The sequence below is a fragment of the Notechis scutatus genome, chromosome 2 (assembly GCF_049901735.1).
Source record: "Notechis scutatus isolate UNSWTSFEM ecotype Mainland chromosome 2, rNotScu1.2, whole genome shotgun sequence".
NCBI lineage: Eukaryota > Metazoa > Chordata > Lepidosauria > Squamata > Elapidae > Notechis > Notechis scutatus.
Window position 1 is genome coordinate 45,665,414 of NC_142010.1, and position 17,354 is coordinate 45,682,767.

General features: G+C 34.7%; 1 protein-coding gene across 11 annotated transcripts in view; it reads left to right on the plus strand.

The window, feature by feature from the left end:
* The window catches only part of IFT122 (intraflagellar transport 122), a 67,819-nt gene that overhangs the window by 2,557 nt on the left and 47,908 nt on the right, over positions 1–17,354 (plus strand). For 5 of the 11 annotated variants that reach the window (XM_087954631.1, XM_087954632.1, XM_087954635.1 and 2 more), the window contains exons 3-14: positions 447–531; positions 1,422–1,500; positions 3,324–3,400; positions 4,137–4,203; positions 4,502–4,648; positions 5,964–6,131; positions 8,371–8,446; positions 9,088–9,279; positions 10,698–10,836; positions 11,794–11,996; positions 12,827–12,964; positions 15,853–16,017. In XM_087954631.1, the coding sequence (XP_087810757.1) occupies positions 447–531; positions 1,422–1,500; positions 3,324–3,400; positions 4,137–4,203; positions 4,502–4,648; positions 5,964–6,131; positions 8,371–8,446; positions 9,088–9,279; positions 10,698–10,836; positions 11,794–11,996; positions 12,827–12,964; positions 15,853–16,017 (1,536 nt within the window). The remainder of the gene's footprint in view (positions 1–446; positions 532–1,421; positions 1,501–3,323; positions 3,401–4,136; positions 4,204–4,501; positions 4,649–5,963; positions 6,132–8,370; positions 8,447–9,087; positions 9,280–10,697; positions 10,837–11,793; positions 11,997–12,826; positions 12,965–15,852; positions 16,018–17,354) is intronic. The other 6 variants (XM_087954636.1, XM_087954638.1, XM_087954637.1 and 3 more) reach the window with 2 other exon arrangements.

The window sequence follows — 17,354 nt, forward strand, 5'->3', positions numbered from 1 at the left end:
TTTGTTTGCTGGCAGGTCTTAACCATCAGAGTATATTGCATTTGTGCTTAAATTTTTATATGGGTGTCCAATAAAGTTTAAATGCAATTCAAAATGCTGGAAAATAAAACAGATGAATATGGAATTATGTATTGTGCAATTTTAGTGTATGATTATTCTGATTAATGACTGAATTATTGATTAATATGTTCTTTATACTCTTACTATGAGTTTTATTGTTCCAAAATGTATACCTTAGATGCCATTGTTTATAATTTTCATGGTAGATGGTTTTGGTGTTATGGTACCTTTGCTGTCATGTTGGATCATCTGGAATTTTGCAATATAGAATTGGAGATCTAAGAGCATTTTTCTGCAGATTATCTTCATTTTAAAATAGTTTATCTTAAAGTATTATTTTTATGCATCTATACTATTATACTTTCTGTGTTACTTTATCTGTACAGGTGTATGATACATCTGATGGAACATTAATCCAGCCCTTGAAAGCTCATAAGGATACAGTATATTGCGTAGCATATGCAAAAGATGGTAATATGAAATCCACTGTTTACATTTTGTACAATTACATTTGCCTTTTTTATGTCACTAATACAAGATCTATATAGCATCTCTTGTCAACTGAGGCAAAGAATTGATCAACTCCTGATCAAAATTTCTTAAGAAGTATAAATTCTTTGGGATGTTCAAAACATTGCTGATAATTTCACTACCAAATAGTACAATATTGAATTATTTTTGTTAGCATATTTCACTAGTGTCTGCTTTTGACAGTTGGGAATTTGTGCACAAGGAACTCAGGACTTCTCAAATTTATTTTTTTAGCACATAGCCAAGATTTTTCACAGCTTAGTTGCTTACTGTTAATACAAAAGAAACAAAGTATGCATTAATATAGTTATTGTATGCTTTTCATAATCATATAAATGTTACTTTTTCAACCAGTCTCAAGATGCTGGGTATATCCAATAACAAAAATATATGATAGTTATCAACAACACATTTTAAAGTTATTTCAATGAACTGAGAAAAAGATAGATTTAATAAATCTTTTTTGAAAAATCTTTATGTCTGGTAATGTGCTAAACAGATAGCAGGTGCTTGCTAACATTAGAAGGTGCATTTGAGATCATATTATTAATACATTTCTATAAATTGTACTTCAATGAAAAAAAATCCTAATTAAAAATACAATTGTCAATTGGTCTAATTAAAAAACATTTGGTGCTTTACAAAATTATGTAAATTAAACATATCATAAATATGTATATAAAATATGGTTACGTACTGGTAATCCCATTTGTTAGCAAGATTAAGAAAATTATAGACTATGATAATATTATTACATTTCTGTGTTTTAGATTAACAGTTCATTCTAAAGCTACTTCATAATTTATACTGGCTTCTACAAATTTTCCTAGGAAAACGCTTTGCATCAGGAGCTGCAGACAAAACTGTCATAATCTGGACTTCAAAGTTAGAAGGTATCCTGAAATACACGTAAGTGATTATGACTGATGTATGTGTTTAAGAATTACTTTTAATGTAAACAGAAGAAATCTTGACATGAAGAAAACAATTTTACAGGGACTGGATCTATTTGGAAAGGACACTTGTTGTAGTCTGAAACTAAGGATGATGGAGGCCATACCAGTAGCCAACATAGAACATGGGTCAGCAATCCTGGCCTTCGTCCTGTAAAAGTTTGCACCCCTCACTTGATTGAGTAAATATCTGAAGAAGTTTAAACATTGAATATAGGATTTTTGATTCTGTGCTTCTTTGTAAAGCAATTTTTTTCAGAAGGTGATTAACTCAATAGTGCCGTGATATAGGACTCAACTGTTGAAAGGATTTTTATGTTTCCATTTCATTACTAAAACAATAAGCTCCTGAGCTTGGTTAGTGTCTACCACACAAGCTTGAGCATAGGGTTATTTTCTTTTTTGTTTGATAGCTGCCTCTCAGAGAAAAGGAATATGTTGTACTGCTTATTAATGAGTTGAACATATTTGTTATCCCTTACTATTACCCCCCACTTAGCCTGAATATCAACATTCATAATTCTCAGTCAACAAAGCCATGTTTCAGCATATCTGAAAGACATCTGAGTTGTGAATGCCTGAAACAGGTTCTCAGCATAACACCTATGAACAGAGCTGGCTAGAGACATCTTACAAGTACAGTAAAACTTCAAATTTACAAACATCTATTTAATGACTACTGGTCCAACAGACCAAATTTAGGGCAAATATCCATTACTTCAAGTAACAGACAAATCCAAACTAGTTAAATAACTAAATAAATTTAGTTAAATTTAACTAGAGGCAGTTAAATTTACATAATTTTTTATTATTTGCAGCAATTATACAACTTATGTACATTGCTGAGAAGTACATAGTTTGCAATTTAACATAAGCTTAATTGGTCTGTTAAATTGAGATTTCACTGTCTGTTCACTGATGCAGTGTACAGCAAGGGTCCCCAACCTTTTCGGTTCTGTGGACCAGTGGCTGTGGCTTCAGTGGTGTCTGCGAGTGTGGGGGGAGAATAGCTTCATGCAAAGTGCACTAATCCTGTGCAAGCTTTGCATGCTTGCCTGCTTCTTCTCAGCAGCCCGGTTCCCAATGGTGTGTGGCCCAGTAGTGGGAACATGCATCCAGGAATGAGGGATATAGAGGTATAGAGCAGTGATCCCCAACCTTTTTCGCCAAGGCCCAGTATCCCGTGCAAGCTTTGCATGCTTGCCTGCCTCTTCAGCAACCCGGTTCCCAATGGTATGTGGCCCAGTAGTGGGACGCAGTCCGGGAATGAGGGATATAGAGGGGTATAGAGGATCAAAATGTACAAAATATTTAAAACATTTGACAAATCCTCTATAAGCATGGGAGTAGTTTCATGCTGGATTGGATCCCTGACCCATCTAGTCCAGCAATCTGTTTTCCCAAAGGCCAACCAACTGCACAAGGAAGTCCACTGGTCTCCAGAGGCAGTTACATTGCCATCAAGGCTAATAGTCACTTAAAAGTTTAAATAGAAGCCAGATGAATCCTTCCAGTAATATACCATTTTTTCCAATGAATTAGATAAGGGATATTGTTACCCTCTTTTTTCTGCAGCCTACAACATGAATCGAAATCTAGATCTATGGCAATAAAGAAAAATAGGAAACCCTTACTGCTATTATCCAGAGGCTATCCAGACTACTACAGCCCATATTTGATAGCCTTACTTATAAAAAGCTGGCATAGCTTTTCCATATTGATTTAGCTTACCATTCTTCCAATGCCTCTCTTTCACTGTTTTTTATTAATTTTTTTTAGGCACAATGATTCTATACAATGTGTGTCTTATAATCCTGTTACACATCAACTTGCATCCTGCTCTTCAAGTGATTTTGGTATGGATTCCCCATTGCCGAATTTTTAAGTTCAAATTCTAATGCTTCATGTAGCAAAGGAAGAAACCCAACAAGAATTGCAGCCATTACTGTAATATTGGTTTAGATACCCCAAGGTTGAAATGTAATATGTGAGTAAAGCTTCCCCCCACTTCCTTTCTCTTTTTTGCCCTTTACACATTAGAATCTGGATATTTCCCAAACTCCATGGCAGATTTTGAATACAAAGCTGGAAGCTATCCTGCTTGTTTTTTGACACGAATCATTCATTAGTGTGAAGGGCAGATTGTATAAAATTCCAAGATGCTATAATATTTTGTTAGAAATGTGGGAGCTTGGTTTCCAGCATGTCAAACTACCTGTCCATCTGGTCCAGTTTTGTTGTTTAGCATCAGCTTTTAGGTTCTCACTTAACTGGTAATGCCAGAGGTTGAACCTAAATTTCATGCACTTGAGGCATTACCATTGAGCTACAGTACAGTCCTCCCAGATCATTGTAGTCCTTTCTTTATAGATGATGGGTAATGACATTATGAAATTCTACTATGTGGCACAGAAATGGGTACTGATATTGGAGAGGATAGTCAGACTGAAATAAATCTTATTAGGATGAATAACATATATGATGAACATTAATGTCATTATTTTAGCAGTTATTGCATAACTGCTTTTGAATGCTCTTATAATTATAACCGTTTTTTTTTAATTTCCGTATTTTGATTTTGTTGTTTTTAAGGACTGTGGTCTCCTGAACAGAAATCAGTCAACAAACATAAAGTTAGCAATAAGATCACTTGTTGTAGGTATGTAACGCTTTGGCTCAAAGATTCTAATTTGGGCTTTCAAATGATACAAAGTTATGTTTATGAGTTGCTGCTCCACACAAAACATGATGCAGCTAAAGTAGGAATGGGGCATTGCTTTTGGTCTTGCAGCCGAAAGCAGCCCTTCCTGACTCAATTGGCCAGGTGGTATCAGTGGCAGGGTGGCCTTTCTCCCTCAGCAAACTCTCCACTCCCCAAATATCCTCCATTTCATAATGTTGGTTCCCTCTAGCTCTAAGAAACATTTAGCCTACTGTATTGTTTTTCTTTTTTTTAGTTGGACAAATGATGGACAGTATCTCGCTTTGGGGTTGTACAATGGTATTGTCAGCATTAGGAATAAAAATGGTGAAGAGAAAGTCAAAATTGAACGACCAGGAGGATCTTTATCTCCAGTTTGGTCTATTTCTTGGAATCCATCAAGGTAACATGTTTGGGTCTTGAGTGATAATATAAAGATTCATACATTCAGTGTGTTCTTAGTAGTGTTAATAAGTATCATGGCAAACTAGCCTGTAGATTTCAGGAGTCAGCATATTACTACAGATCTGTTATTAATTTTGGGAATAAATCCTGAAGTTTTTTTTAATGTAAGAAACAAGATATTTCCATATTACATGTGGCCATAGGAAAGATCATATTTTCTTTTACTCGGTTTGCTTAACATACAAAGTTTCTGTTCCTAAGAGCTGAGTGGTTAAGTTGCTTGTGTTTGCTCCAGATTTCACTCTGGAATTTTCTCAATTTGCTTAATAAAAATAGAGAAATGTAGAGGGCATCACAATAAATAATATTCATTAATTATTAATTTCTACTTTTTCATCATTTATGTGCTGTATGAATGTCCTCCAAAAGTGTTTATAATTAACTACAAACTCCTTATCACTGTATAGTAAAACCATTAAAAACAAGCATAAAAAAATTGTGGGGTCCTTGATAAAAGAATTTGACTGCAAGGATTGGTTTTACATAAACATGAGAAATATTTGCAGAGAAAGCTGTATCCTGTTTTTCCATTCCTCATACCCCAAGGAGGCTATGATAAATATTTAAGGAGCTAGATCTGTTTTGCATAGTATATGGTAGCAAATTCATCTAATTATATAGTGTTTCTGTAGATACATGCTAACAATGTCTAAAAACATTTAAATGAATATCTGATTGAGCTTCTTAAAAAGAATATTTTAAGAACAAACCTTCACCTTCATCCTACACCCGAACTACAGATATTTGGTACTATTGCAAAGAATATTTTTAGAGACAAGCTTCTTAAGACTCTTAAGAGGCTAAGAGGTAGGATGTTTATTTGAACTTTCCCCCCATTCTTTTCACTGCGTCCTATGCCAAAGTACTTATTTTGTTCATTGATTTCAGTGGCCTAATACATGGGACTCTATGGGAAAACTTTATGTATTGTAGTGATAATGTTGGCATTCTATATTAATTGATTAGTTTTACTATTGTGACTGAGAAGTATTGAGCCACCCAATCATTTCAAATGATGTATGTGTATGGGTCCAGATCAGCTATTTCCATTACTTTTCTCCCTAAAGTCTCTGTTTTAAAGTGCTGTATTTTCTACAGCCTGATTAATTTTTTTTAAATCGGAAACAATACATTCTGTATATTCTAGAACATTTAAGGGAGACTGCAAGTCTTGTCTGACCTTTGAACTAACATATTTTGAAAGTTGAATTGTGTGTCAGTAGTTCATGTGAACAAACAATTGGTATTTGCAGTCGCTGGGAGAATCTCTGGAGTGCTAGAGACAGCGAAGAAGATGACGAGGCAGGTCACACCTGTTTAGAGGATATACCAGTTCTGAAGTCCATCACATGCAGTAGTCAGGGTAGTGAGGCAGAGGAAGAAGAACGTGAGGAAGATGAGAGTCCTAGGAATGCCAGCTCGTGAGTGAAATATCAAGGAAATAAAGCTATACCATTTTAGGATCAATATAGATATGTATGGAATCCTACTGATTCACATTTCATTACCACAAGTAATCTATATCATCATGTAAAAGCGGTATAATGAGTTTCACAAAATTTTCCATACTGATTTTTGCCAAAATGTCTTCCTTCTCGAATTTGGCCTGGTATACTAAAAGTTGAGCTTATCACAAACTCCTGTATGAGGCAGATGTTTTCCCATATTCAAGAAATTTGATACCACAAACTCTCAGAGCTGAAGGAAATTGGAAAAATATTCACAGTGTATCATTAATTCCTTCCAGGGAACTGCGATCTACCACCTTGTGTTGCTTTAAAAGCTCACTGAAGTATCCCAAAGCAGTTCAGTGGGAAAAGTCATGTAGGTTAAATCCAACTTTTAACTATTAATAGGAAGGAAGATGCTGCCTTCTCTTAAAATGCTGGAATAATATATGTGCTAAAACATTATTATAGCTCAGTCGTAACACCCACGGTTTCTCATATAGGATAGGGAATACTTATTTGGGAATTCTGAAAATCTATTGCTATTATAAAAGGTAAAGGTTCCCCTCACACATACGTGCTAGTTGTTTCCGGCTACTCATCTCCATTACAAAGCCGAAGAGCCAGCACTGTCCGAAAATGTCTCCGTGGTCATGTGGCCGGCATGACTAAACGCCGAAGGCGCACAGAATGCTGTTACCTTCCCACCAAAATGGTCCCTATTTTTCTATTTGCATTTTTGCATGCTTTCGAACTAGGTTGGCAGAAGCTGGGACAAGTAACAGGAGCTCACTCTGTTACACGGTGCTAGGGATTCGAACCACTGCCGACCTTTCTGATTGACAAGCTCAGTGTCTTAGGCACGGAGCCACCACATCCCTATAGCTATTATAGACAATGCTAAATTAGATTTCACCAAATATTTGAGATAGTTACCAGCAGGTCAAGTTATCAGGACCAGCATCTAAGAAATAACGAAAACAAAATCTGTCCCAGAAAATGTTTTGTTATTACTCTCTGAGGGAACACGATATATTACTTTAGCACATACAAATATTTGATGCAGTTATGAAACGTAAAAGAAAAATTCAAAAAAGTTACATGAATATTCATCCCTGACAAATTGTTCAGTTAATCTTATAGATATGTTTATTCATATACAGTACATTTAAATCAGTTTACTTAATATAAAAAGAGGGGGGAGGGAAATGAAAATTTACAGCCACACGTCCATACATTTAAATGCAGACCAAATTTCTAAACAGGCCTCCAATCCTGATATGAAAAGAGTAATGCATTCTTCAGGGTGTTGTGTCTGACAGGATGAATGTCCTTCCATTTTTATAATATTAATCTCTTCCCAATCATAAGAGCATGCAATGCATGTTTTTTTGACATCTTGTTAGTTTCCACACTGTTGGGTTTACAGCTGAAAAAAGCATTATAACTTACAAAAACATTGAGTCTTCAACGAAAAAGATATAATTTCTGTATGTGGCATAAAAATTAAACTGTAAGAGGCAATACTACCGTGTTTCTCATATAATAAGGCTGGGTCTTATTTTTTTTTGAGCCCCGAAAAAATGGCTAGGCTGTCTTTTCGGGGGTGACTTAATTCCCCCCCCCTTGCATCTTTGGGTGGACGGCTTGGATGTTGACCTCAGCGTTGGTGGGGCACTTCGTATCGGGGTCAACGCAGGCAGCACCATATCCGGGTATGCAACAAAAGTACTTCCTAATGGCAAGCCCCCCCACCATTCCCCCCCATTTCGCATGTTTTAATATAGGCCTTAATTTGGGGGGAGGGGCTTATTTTCATTTCATGCCTATAAAACATGCTGGGACTTCCTATTGGGGGAGGCCGTATTGTTGGAGAAACAGGGTATATATTGAACAATCTAGCTATTGGCTAAATTTCTCTCAACTTTTCCCCAAAGCATGCATCCAATATGCATGAAATAATAATTTTGGTTCTGTTAGTTGACTCAAGAATTAGTTTTCCATTGGCAAGGTTATGTCAAGAGTATAGGGAAGATTAATAGTAGACATTTTTATAGTATTAATCTTCCCTGTACTCTTATAAGGAAGTATAAGAATTGCTGGCCCGTATCTAGATTTCAGAAGATCTTTTAACTAATGATATTGCCATTGAAAAACAATATCTGCTTGTTGCACTGTTGCTACATAATTGCTTTTCTCTTATATCCAATAGAGATGAGCATAATGATATTTTAGCTGTGGCAGATTGGGGACAAAGGCTTTCTTTTTATCAACTAAGTGGCAAGCAAGTAAGTTACTACTTAACTGGAAAGTGTGTTTGTTTGTGTGTGTGTGTGTGTTTTGTTCCCAAATACTGTTTCTTTTTCTGCATTTTTTAAAGCTAGTAGTGTATTCTACAAAATCAGAGGCCAATTTGTTTGCCTTTTTGTAGAAAAGTATGCGTATGTTTGTCTCTATATGTACATATATATCTACATATGTAAATTAAATCTGTATGCTGCCCATTTCTCAATGGTTGGGTAGCTCACAATCATGAAAGAAATTACAGTAAAATCAGTAAAAGAAAAAAGAAAAAGAGAAAAGATGGCAAGCACAGCAGACCAGATGGAATTAACTGTGGGGTCTGTACCAGTATTACAGTCTATTTGTGAGCCAAAAACTGTTAAACAGAATTATTCTGGCTGAGTTTCCTCCTCATCCTTGAATAACAGAAATGGGCTAATATGCACATATCATATATTGTTGGAGCTAACACTAACCATATTATTTCATTTTAAGGCAGTTTTTGAAAATGAAGAGATTGTATCAGCCTCAAATGAAGATCTGTGACAAATGAAATACAAAAACATGTGTAATTACATTCCTGTCTGCAGATTAGATTTCTTATTGCAAAATCAAATGCTAAACATATTTATCCATATTCTTATAGATTGGAAAAGACAGAGTCCTGAACTTTGATCCATGTTGTGTCAGCTATTTTTCAAAAGGAGAATACATCTTAATGGGAGGCTCTGACAAGCAAGTGTCCCTTTATACGAAGGATGGAGTGCGTCTTGGCACCATAGGTGAACAGAGCACTTGGGTGTGGACTTGTAAAGCTAAGCCCGATTCCAATTATGTGGTAAGGGTGAATTTCTAAAAGCCTTTCCAATATGTATACCAGGTGTTTTCAGACACTTTTTCTCTCACAAGTAACTATTTCTGGCTTCCATCTTTTCCATATGGCAAATGTATCTAAATCTGCTGTTGTTTTGCTAGGAAATTACTTTTTTACAGACTTTATAATTGTGTCTCTGCCAGGTTACATTCTGTGCATCACAGAGGTAATTTTATGCCTATAGGTGGAACTTACAGTTATATTGTTAGGAATAATATTACTTGTACTACTACTACTACTGCTAATAATAATAATAGGCACTGACAAATTTGCCACCAATCAATTGCAAAAGGCGGTTTATTTGGAACAGCTTCTATCCTGCGACAATATCTGTAACATTGTCAAACATCCAGATTTGCCTATCCCTGGTCCATGGTAAGGACTCGATAGGTAAACAAAAATGCAAACCCAGTCTGTACAGGCTGACTGTGTAATTAGTAATAGTAGTAGTAGTAGTAGTAGTAGTAATAATAATAATAATAATAATAATAATAATAAACAAGTTGATGAATGACCTTGAGTTGAATTATGGTTTAAATCTCTTTGTTTCATTATTTGTCAGTGAATGAAACAATATTTGTCAGCACATTAGTTCCCTGTTCTTCCTTCATTTGTTCTTATTTCTTTTTCTTCTTTTTCTCTCATTTACAGTTACTTGTTCACATGCCTTTTCTCATTTTGATTTCCCCATATCTCCTTGCGATATGCATATTGTAATATCTGTTATTGAGTCATGTAAACTAAAGCACCTTTGTATTGAGATAATCAAAATTTGCTTCATCAAATCATTACAAATTGTATTACACATGAATTATAATTTCACAGGGCTGATTGTGCATAGTTAATAACAAAGCACATTTTTTCAAGCATAGCTGGCACTCATAGTCTGAAGTATTTGCTAAGAAAAACCACTGACTTCTGGAGGGAGCCATTTTTTAATTAATATCAATTCAAAGCTTATTTCTCAAGTGCATAAGAATAAATATATAAATAATATCTTAAACTCTTAAACTCTTTTTGTTACTGTATATTTAAAAATATTCTTCTAGTTACTATTGTGACCTTTTAATAAAAGCCAAGTAATCTTATTGTTGTCATCTGTTAAAAACAATTGTAAACAATGAAATGATATCTAGAATAAGTGTAAATAACTATTTCCTACCATGACATTTGTGAATTTTGATTTATATGGTTTTACTGTGGGAGAAGAGTCAGGTCAAAATCTTATTCATGTGAAGGAAAAATCTCCCTCGATATACATTTTCTAAGTATAGAAAATTCCAGCAACACTTTTTAAATATTAAAATACCTTTTTAATCTACATTTCTAGTTCATGATCATTCAGATAGACACCTGAATTTGGTTAATTCTTTTCTCTTCAGGCAGTAGGAACCCAGGATGGAACCATTTCACTGTATCAGTTGATTTTCAGCACAGTTCATGGCCTTTATAAGGATCGCTATGCTTACAGAGACAGCATGACAGATGTTATTGTCCAACATCTTATCACTGAACAAAAAGGTAGTATTGAATTATGTTTTCAGATAACCCAGGGACCATGGCTTCCCTGCTCCAGTACATAATATTTGTCCACAAATTGAACTTGCCAATACATCTTTACACTGGAAAGATGGCTGTGCCTTTTTGCCAAAAACACTCATAGTGTCTTTAGAAGTGCTGTGTGTAGAATTTTTGGTATGGGGATGTTGTGATGACAACATGTTTAATGGCCTTTTGTCAGCAGTCAAAAGATATTGATGTAGCTGATATTTTGACTTTTTGTTGTTGTCCTTGGTGATTATTCATTAATTGTTTTATTATGTTAATTGTATAAATACAAATGGTTATGTAAATTTCTATGAACAGCATGAGAGGTGTAGCCATATGAATAGGATTTAGTCTTATGTTTTTTCATTTGATTTATATCCTGCCAGAAATTGCAGTATATATGGTACTCTTTCCTGCCATTTTATCCCCCTATTTATTGTAAGATAGTTTGGGATGAGAGAGGGAGAGATTTTTGCTTAACAACTGCAGCATTTAATTAATGACTGCATAAAATATCTGTAGAATTATGTCCAGTCATGTGGGTGCCTTGACTTACAACTGCAACAACTTATTACTATAATTCTGGGCTCAGTTATGGTTATACGGTGAAGATTACATGCAGTCCTCAGAATCCAATTGAGCTAATAGAGATTAATTAAATATTGGGATGATTGTGGAACTCCTGCTGTTTTACATGTTTGGAAGTGCTGTTTTGGTCCAGGTAATTAAATGATTTTTAATGTGTTTTTAAACTATGTATTAGACTTAATGTATGTTATCCAAAGTCTTCTTGGAGTTCAGTGGCCTTAATAAATCGAATAAATAAATGGATATTTGGAATAAAATAGCCACCTATCTCATGTAATGACTCTAGGTGGTTTGCAATAATACAAAAGAAACATAGTTTAACTTAAACTTGTTTTTCCACAGTTAGAATAAAAAACCGAGAACTTGTAAAAAAAATAGCAATCTACAAGAACAGATTAGCAATCCAATTACCTGAGAAAATCCAGATTTTTGAACTGTATTCCGATGATTCATCAGACATGCACTACCGAGTGAAGGAAAAGATAGCAAAAAAATTTGAATGTAACTTACTAGTTGTCTGTTCTGAACACATTATCTTATGCCAGGTAGGTAACTAATCATTACATTTAAAAATAAAATAATGTCTAAAAATGATATTACATTTTCTAGTACTACACTAAGAAAGATTAAGAAAAAGGTTCCCTGTTGAAGGCGTTTCATATAACAAGGGTGGGCCAACAGAGATAACTGCTACATCAGATGCATATTCATTTTTGACCTGTTTCCGAATTCATGTCAGGAATTAAAACTATTAGAGTAAGTATTAGAGCAGAATTTTCTCCAATTCTGCAGATAGCATGGTTCTGTTTGTGAATTCTGGGCACTGAACTGTATGTCACCTAGGTTGGGGAGAGCTATTTTAGAGGTTTGCACCATTTTCTCCATGGGGGATGGATTTCTCAAGTTCTTATAACATATAACATACTCACTTTCATTTGATAATTGGAATAAATTGCTTCCAATAAATCACCTATCCTTTTTTGGCATAGCATTAAGTGGTTGGCATTTGAGAAAGAAGTGACTGAAACTCTGAAATGTTGAGTAAAATATTCTAGAAAGTATAATAAAAAATAATTGATAGCATTTTTATTTAGATTTCTTAGTAGTTGACAACTTTTCTGAGCAACTACATTTCATTAATTCACCCTTGGCTATTAACCTGTAAAGAGTGGTTATAAACAATAGATATGAACATTGGTAAGAAATTAGACTTGTTTGGTATTATAAAATACTTCCCCCTTGTTTATGTCTATGCATGGAAACATAATAAAAAAAAAGTTCTAGTAAATATACATCATTGTCAAGCTAAGATATATGAAAACTTTCTAGCAGAATATATATATATATATATTCCCCCCCCCCTTTTTCTTTTTAGGAAAAGAGACTCCAGTGTCTGTCTTTCAGTGGTACAAAAGAACGGGAATGGGTGATGGAATCTCTCATTCGATATATAAAAGTAATTGGAGGACCTCCAGGCAGAGAAGGCCTTTTAGTGGGTTTAAAGAATGGTCAGGTGAGGTTTTCTGATAAAGCACAAGGTTTGTTTTTTTGTTTTTTGGTAGTGATTCAGATGCTGTTAGATTATAGGAAATAACAGAATTTTAAAGAAAATTATACATAATCAAAGACATTTTGTAGACATTTTCCTTCATGAAAAATAGGGTTGATAGTTGTTATTCTATACATATACACGTATCCATCACATTATTCTCTTTTGCAGTAAGCAACATTATGCACACCATAGAAAATTAATAAAAACATAGTAAGCCAAAGAAATTCAAGACAGCAGGTAAGAAAAAAGAAAAAGAAATAGCGATAAATCACTTCCAAACTATTCTTTTATGTATATATACTGCTTTAGAGTTGCATGTACATTCATGTTCATTCATTCATTTTTATATACCTTTTACTTCTATCATGTGCCATTCTTATAACATTCATCAACCAACCTTCATATTTGTGCAAAAGAATTTGAGCTTTCTATTCATTTTACCATATGCTTCTCTAAAGTCACAAATATTCAGTATTTTTTTTTCATAGTCATATATTTCTCATTGACCTACTGAAAAGCAGAAAGACAGTCTGTGCATCATATGCCTGGCGTAAGGCCTCATTTCACTTCTGATTTTTTTCTAATTGTAACCTCTTGTACCCTTTTAGTGATAATTCTTGAAATTGCTCACCTTGGCACATGTAACGAATTCAGTCTGCTTCAGTGTTTACAGTCATTATTGCTAGTTTTCTTTTACATAATAGAACAAAAACAACATTCTTCCCATCGTCAGGCATGGATGCAGGCTTTATATGCACTTTAAACAAATTGTGCAGCTATTCCATAAACAAACAACAGCTACATTTTAATATTTCTCAAATGACACCCTCTACATTTGCAGAATTAATTTTTTTCACCTTTTTCACCTTCTCATAGAATTTATAGTTATTTCATTGTTATTTTTTAGACACAAAAACTTGTAGCATTTACATAGCATTATTATAATTCCCATATAGCTCCCTGAAATATTCATTCTGACATTCCTTTCCTTCACGCCAAATAATTGCCTCACCCTTATTTTTATTCATTCACTGTGCTGAATGTTATTTGTTTAGCCTGTACTACCCATTTTCAAAACTTTTTTTAAATTTCCATCAAAATTGTTCTGCATTTTCTTTGCTTCTTTTAATGTTAACTATTCTTTGCTCTCTTAAAGTGCCCTTAAATCACCAGTCAGCCCTTGGTTGCATCACACTGTTAGACCCCTTTGCTAACAGGCAGAGCCAAGTCTTAATATTCTTCCAGAAAACTAGAAAAGTAAGAGCTGGCCTCAATTCTGTGGTTGTACATTATGTATACCCACAAATACACATCATTTACTCATTCTATTCTTTAACATATTTTTCCTCATTCATAACCTTTTTCACCCCTTTGTTCTTCTAAGCTTAGTGTAATTCCACATACTACACTCACATTCTGTATTATTTTAAATTCTATTCCAAGGAGCTTCCACTTTCTCTTTCCCTATATATGTTTTTCCATTCAGTTTTGGAGGAGATTAATACTTTTTCATACAGAACTTCAGCATTCTGTTTTTGCAGCGCACAAGAAGTTCTGCAGAGGTCAAGAAGAATTTGTGACAGGTGATGTGCAGGTTGGGAAAGATGTGTGAGAAGCACTACAAGGATTGGGAAGGGTGCAGCAAAGGTCAGGGAGGTTGTACAAAGGTGTGAGTGGACAGCATGGCACGAGCACAGAGGAGATGTGGAGGTTGTGTAAATAGGGGAGACTTACCTGAGCAACTTGCAATATTCCCTCTCAGCTTATTCATTGCCTTGTGGGAAACTGTCAGGGAACATTGGAAATGACATCACATGACCACAGCTGACCATGGAAGTGCTAAGTGGCTACAACTTTCCCAATCTTCATTTCCATGGGAATCATGGGTCCCAGATTTTGGATACATTCTCTAACTTAGCCCATTTGAGGTATGTTGATTCAAAAATTGTTGGCCTATGAGCACCACTTTGCCCAGTTGATGATTATAAAAAGACATAAGAATTTTAGTAGTATATAGATTTTCTAGGAAGGGTAGATTAGGTTTCTATCTTTAGTCATGCCTGTGCCACATTCAGCATATTTTCCAATAGCAAAAGCAATGCTGATTGATTTTGGTACACAGCCAAAATCCAGACCTAAAGATGACAACACAAAGCAACATAACTTATGCTACATCCTCTTAACCTGGGATAGATACTGAATACACATTTGGTATGTGCCATTATATAAACTGGAAAATTCGTAGAGTAGTGGAAACAACTTGGAACCAGTGGGATTAGTGGGTCACTTATCAGTAACTGAGTTTAAACCTGCTTGGGGTAAAAACACATGTCCATCATCTGACCAAAACAAAAAAATAAAATCAAAAATAAATTAAACATTATTAAAAATAATAAATACATTTAAAAGAAAACAAAAACTCAAAAGGGCAGATCATTAGGTTTTATTTTGCCATCGGTTTTCTATGTTTCTGATGAACAAGGTGAAGCATCTAGGATTATTTATGAATTTAACAAAATCAGAAGAACAGTATATTTTATGGGCTTTATAGGACTTAGGTTTTTAAATTCTGGTTTATTATATTTGAAAAAGACCATAGAGTTAAATGTTGCTCCTGTTTTTTTATAGAATAAGCTCTACAATTGTCCTCTCAGTCAACCGTTATTTGTCCCCATGTCTTTTATATATAATCATACATAAAAAGGCAGAAGCAATCAATTTGTCTAATTTGTCTGAATGATTATTCCCAGGGGTCTGGATTCCATAAAATCATTTCATCTGACTAGCATCTGAGAACTTCAGTTTTCCAATATGGGCTTTATTAACTCTCACAATGTAATTATATCCAGATTCTCAAGATCTTTGTGGACAATCCATTTGCAATTGTTTTGCTAAAACAATCTACAGCCGTGCGTTGCCTGGATATGAGTGCGTCTCGAAACAAACTGGCAGTAGTTGATGAAAATGATACCTGTCTGGTCTATGATATTAACACCAAAGAATTACTGTTTCAGGTAAATGTTTTTATATATACATAAGTCACCTTGAATTTCAAAGAATTTTTTCCCCCTAAAACAGTGAGAAAGGAGCAATTTTGGCTCTTGTTCCTTTTTTGCTTGCTAAAACATTTTTACCTGCCAGTGAGTTTCACACACCATTGACGATATCTGATTTTGGATATCTTCCCCCAGTCGGCCAAATGCGCTAGGAGTAGGGCTATTGATTGATAGTTTGACAGTTACCTCTGCTAATTTATGTATTCACACCAAAATATATTGCACCAATTGATTATGTCCACAGGAGGCAAAAACTTTTCAAACATGAGATTTTACACTAGCAGCAGGCAAAGAAGGAAGAAGAGCTCAAGTATTTTTCAACAGTAGTTTCACTCTGAATGGGATTAGTATCTATTTATAAATCAAACTTTTCTGGAAAACAAGAATTTGACTATTTAAGGATGTAAATCTGAACCAAATTCCAATATTGAGAAACCAAAAACTGGAAAATTAATATTTGTGTGGGGGAAAGTAAAGCAAAAAAGACACATTCTGGTGAGAGAGAAGTTTGCCGAGGATGGGTTACAGCATGAGTGTGAAAGTTCAAAAGGCTAAACTTCTGGTCCCGGTAACTGACCAAGATTGGATACTTCAAAAAAGTAAATGTTTAAAAGAAGCACTAACTGTCTAAGAGATGCTGCATAAGTTGAACAGTGGGAGAAAAATGGAAACTCATACATCCAGATCATCTGTGTGTATAGTTGATTATTATGACTAGGATTTTAAATACTTATTTTAACACATTTTCCAATTTGTTGTAGGGAATATACCATTGTAGTTTACCTTTGTTGTCATGCAGATAAAGCTGAAATTATGGGTTGCTTTTGTGGAGCTGAGTACCACAGGTTCTTTGGCTATCAATCTGTCTCTTTTAGCAGGACAGAATTTGTCCTGTCTCATTTGCTTCTTTGAATATCAGTTACTTGATTGAAATAACTTTTCTTGCCTTGATATCTTGCTACTAAGTCTCACTTTTTAAAATAGCCTTCTCTTCCCAATGAAAAATGTTGTTTCTGCCTTTTCTGCCTTTTTTTTTTTAAATCACCTTCTCCTACTTCTTTCACTAGGCTTAGTAATGGTTTCAGAGAAGCAGCTTAATTAGCTGAAAGAAAGCTAACTTGGTTGTATACTACAGCAGAGTATCAGGGATAGCCACCCCCCAAATAAGATCTTACATAGCAGCAACTAAAAGTTCCAGCAGTAATGTGCCCATTACTATTGATCAACATCAGATGTTTTGTCTATGCTTCAGTGGCAATTCTCTTAACCCAAATTAGCATCAATAAATGGGGACT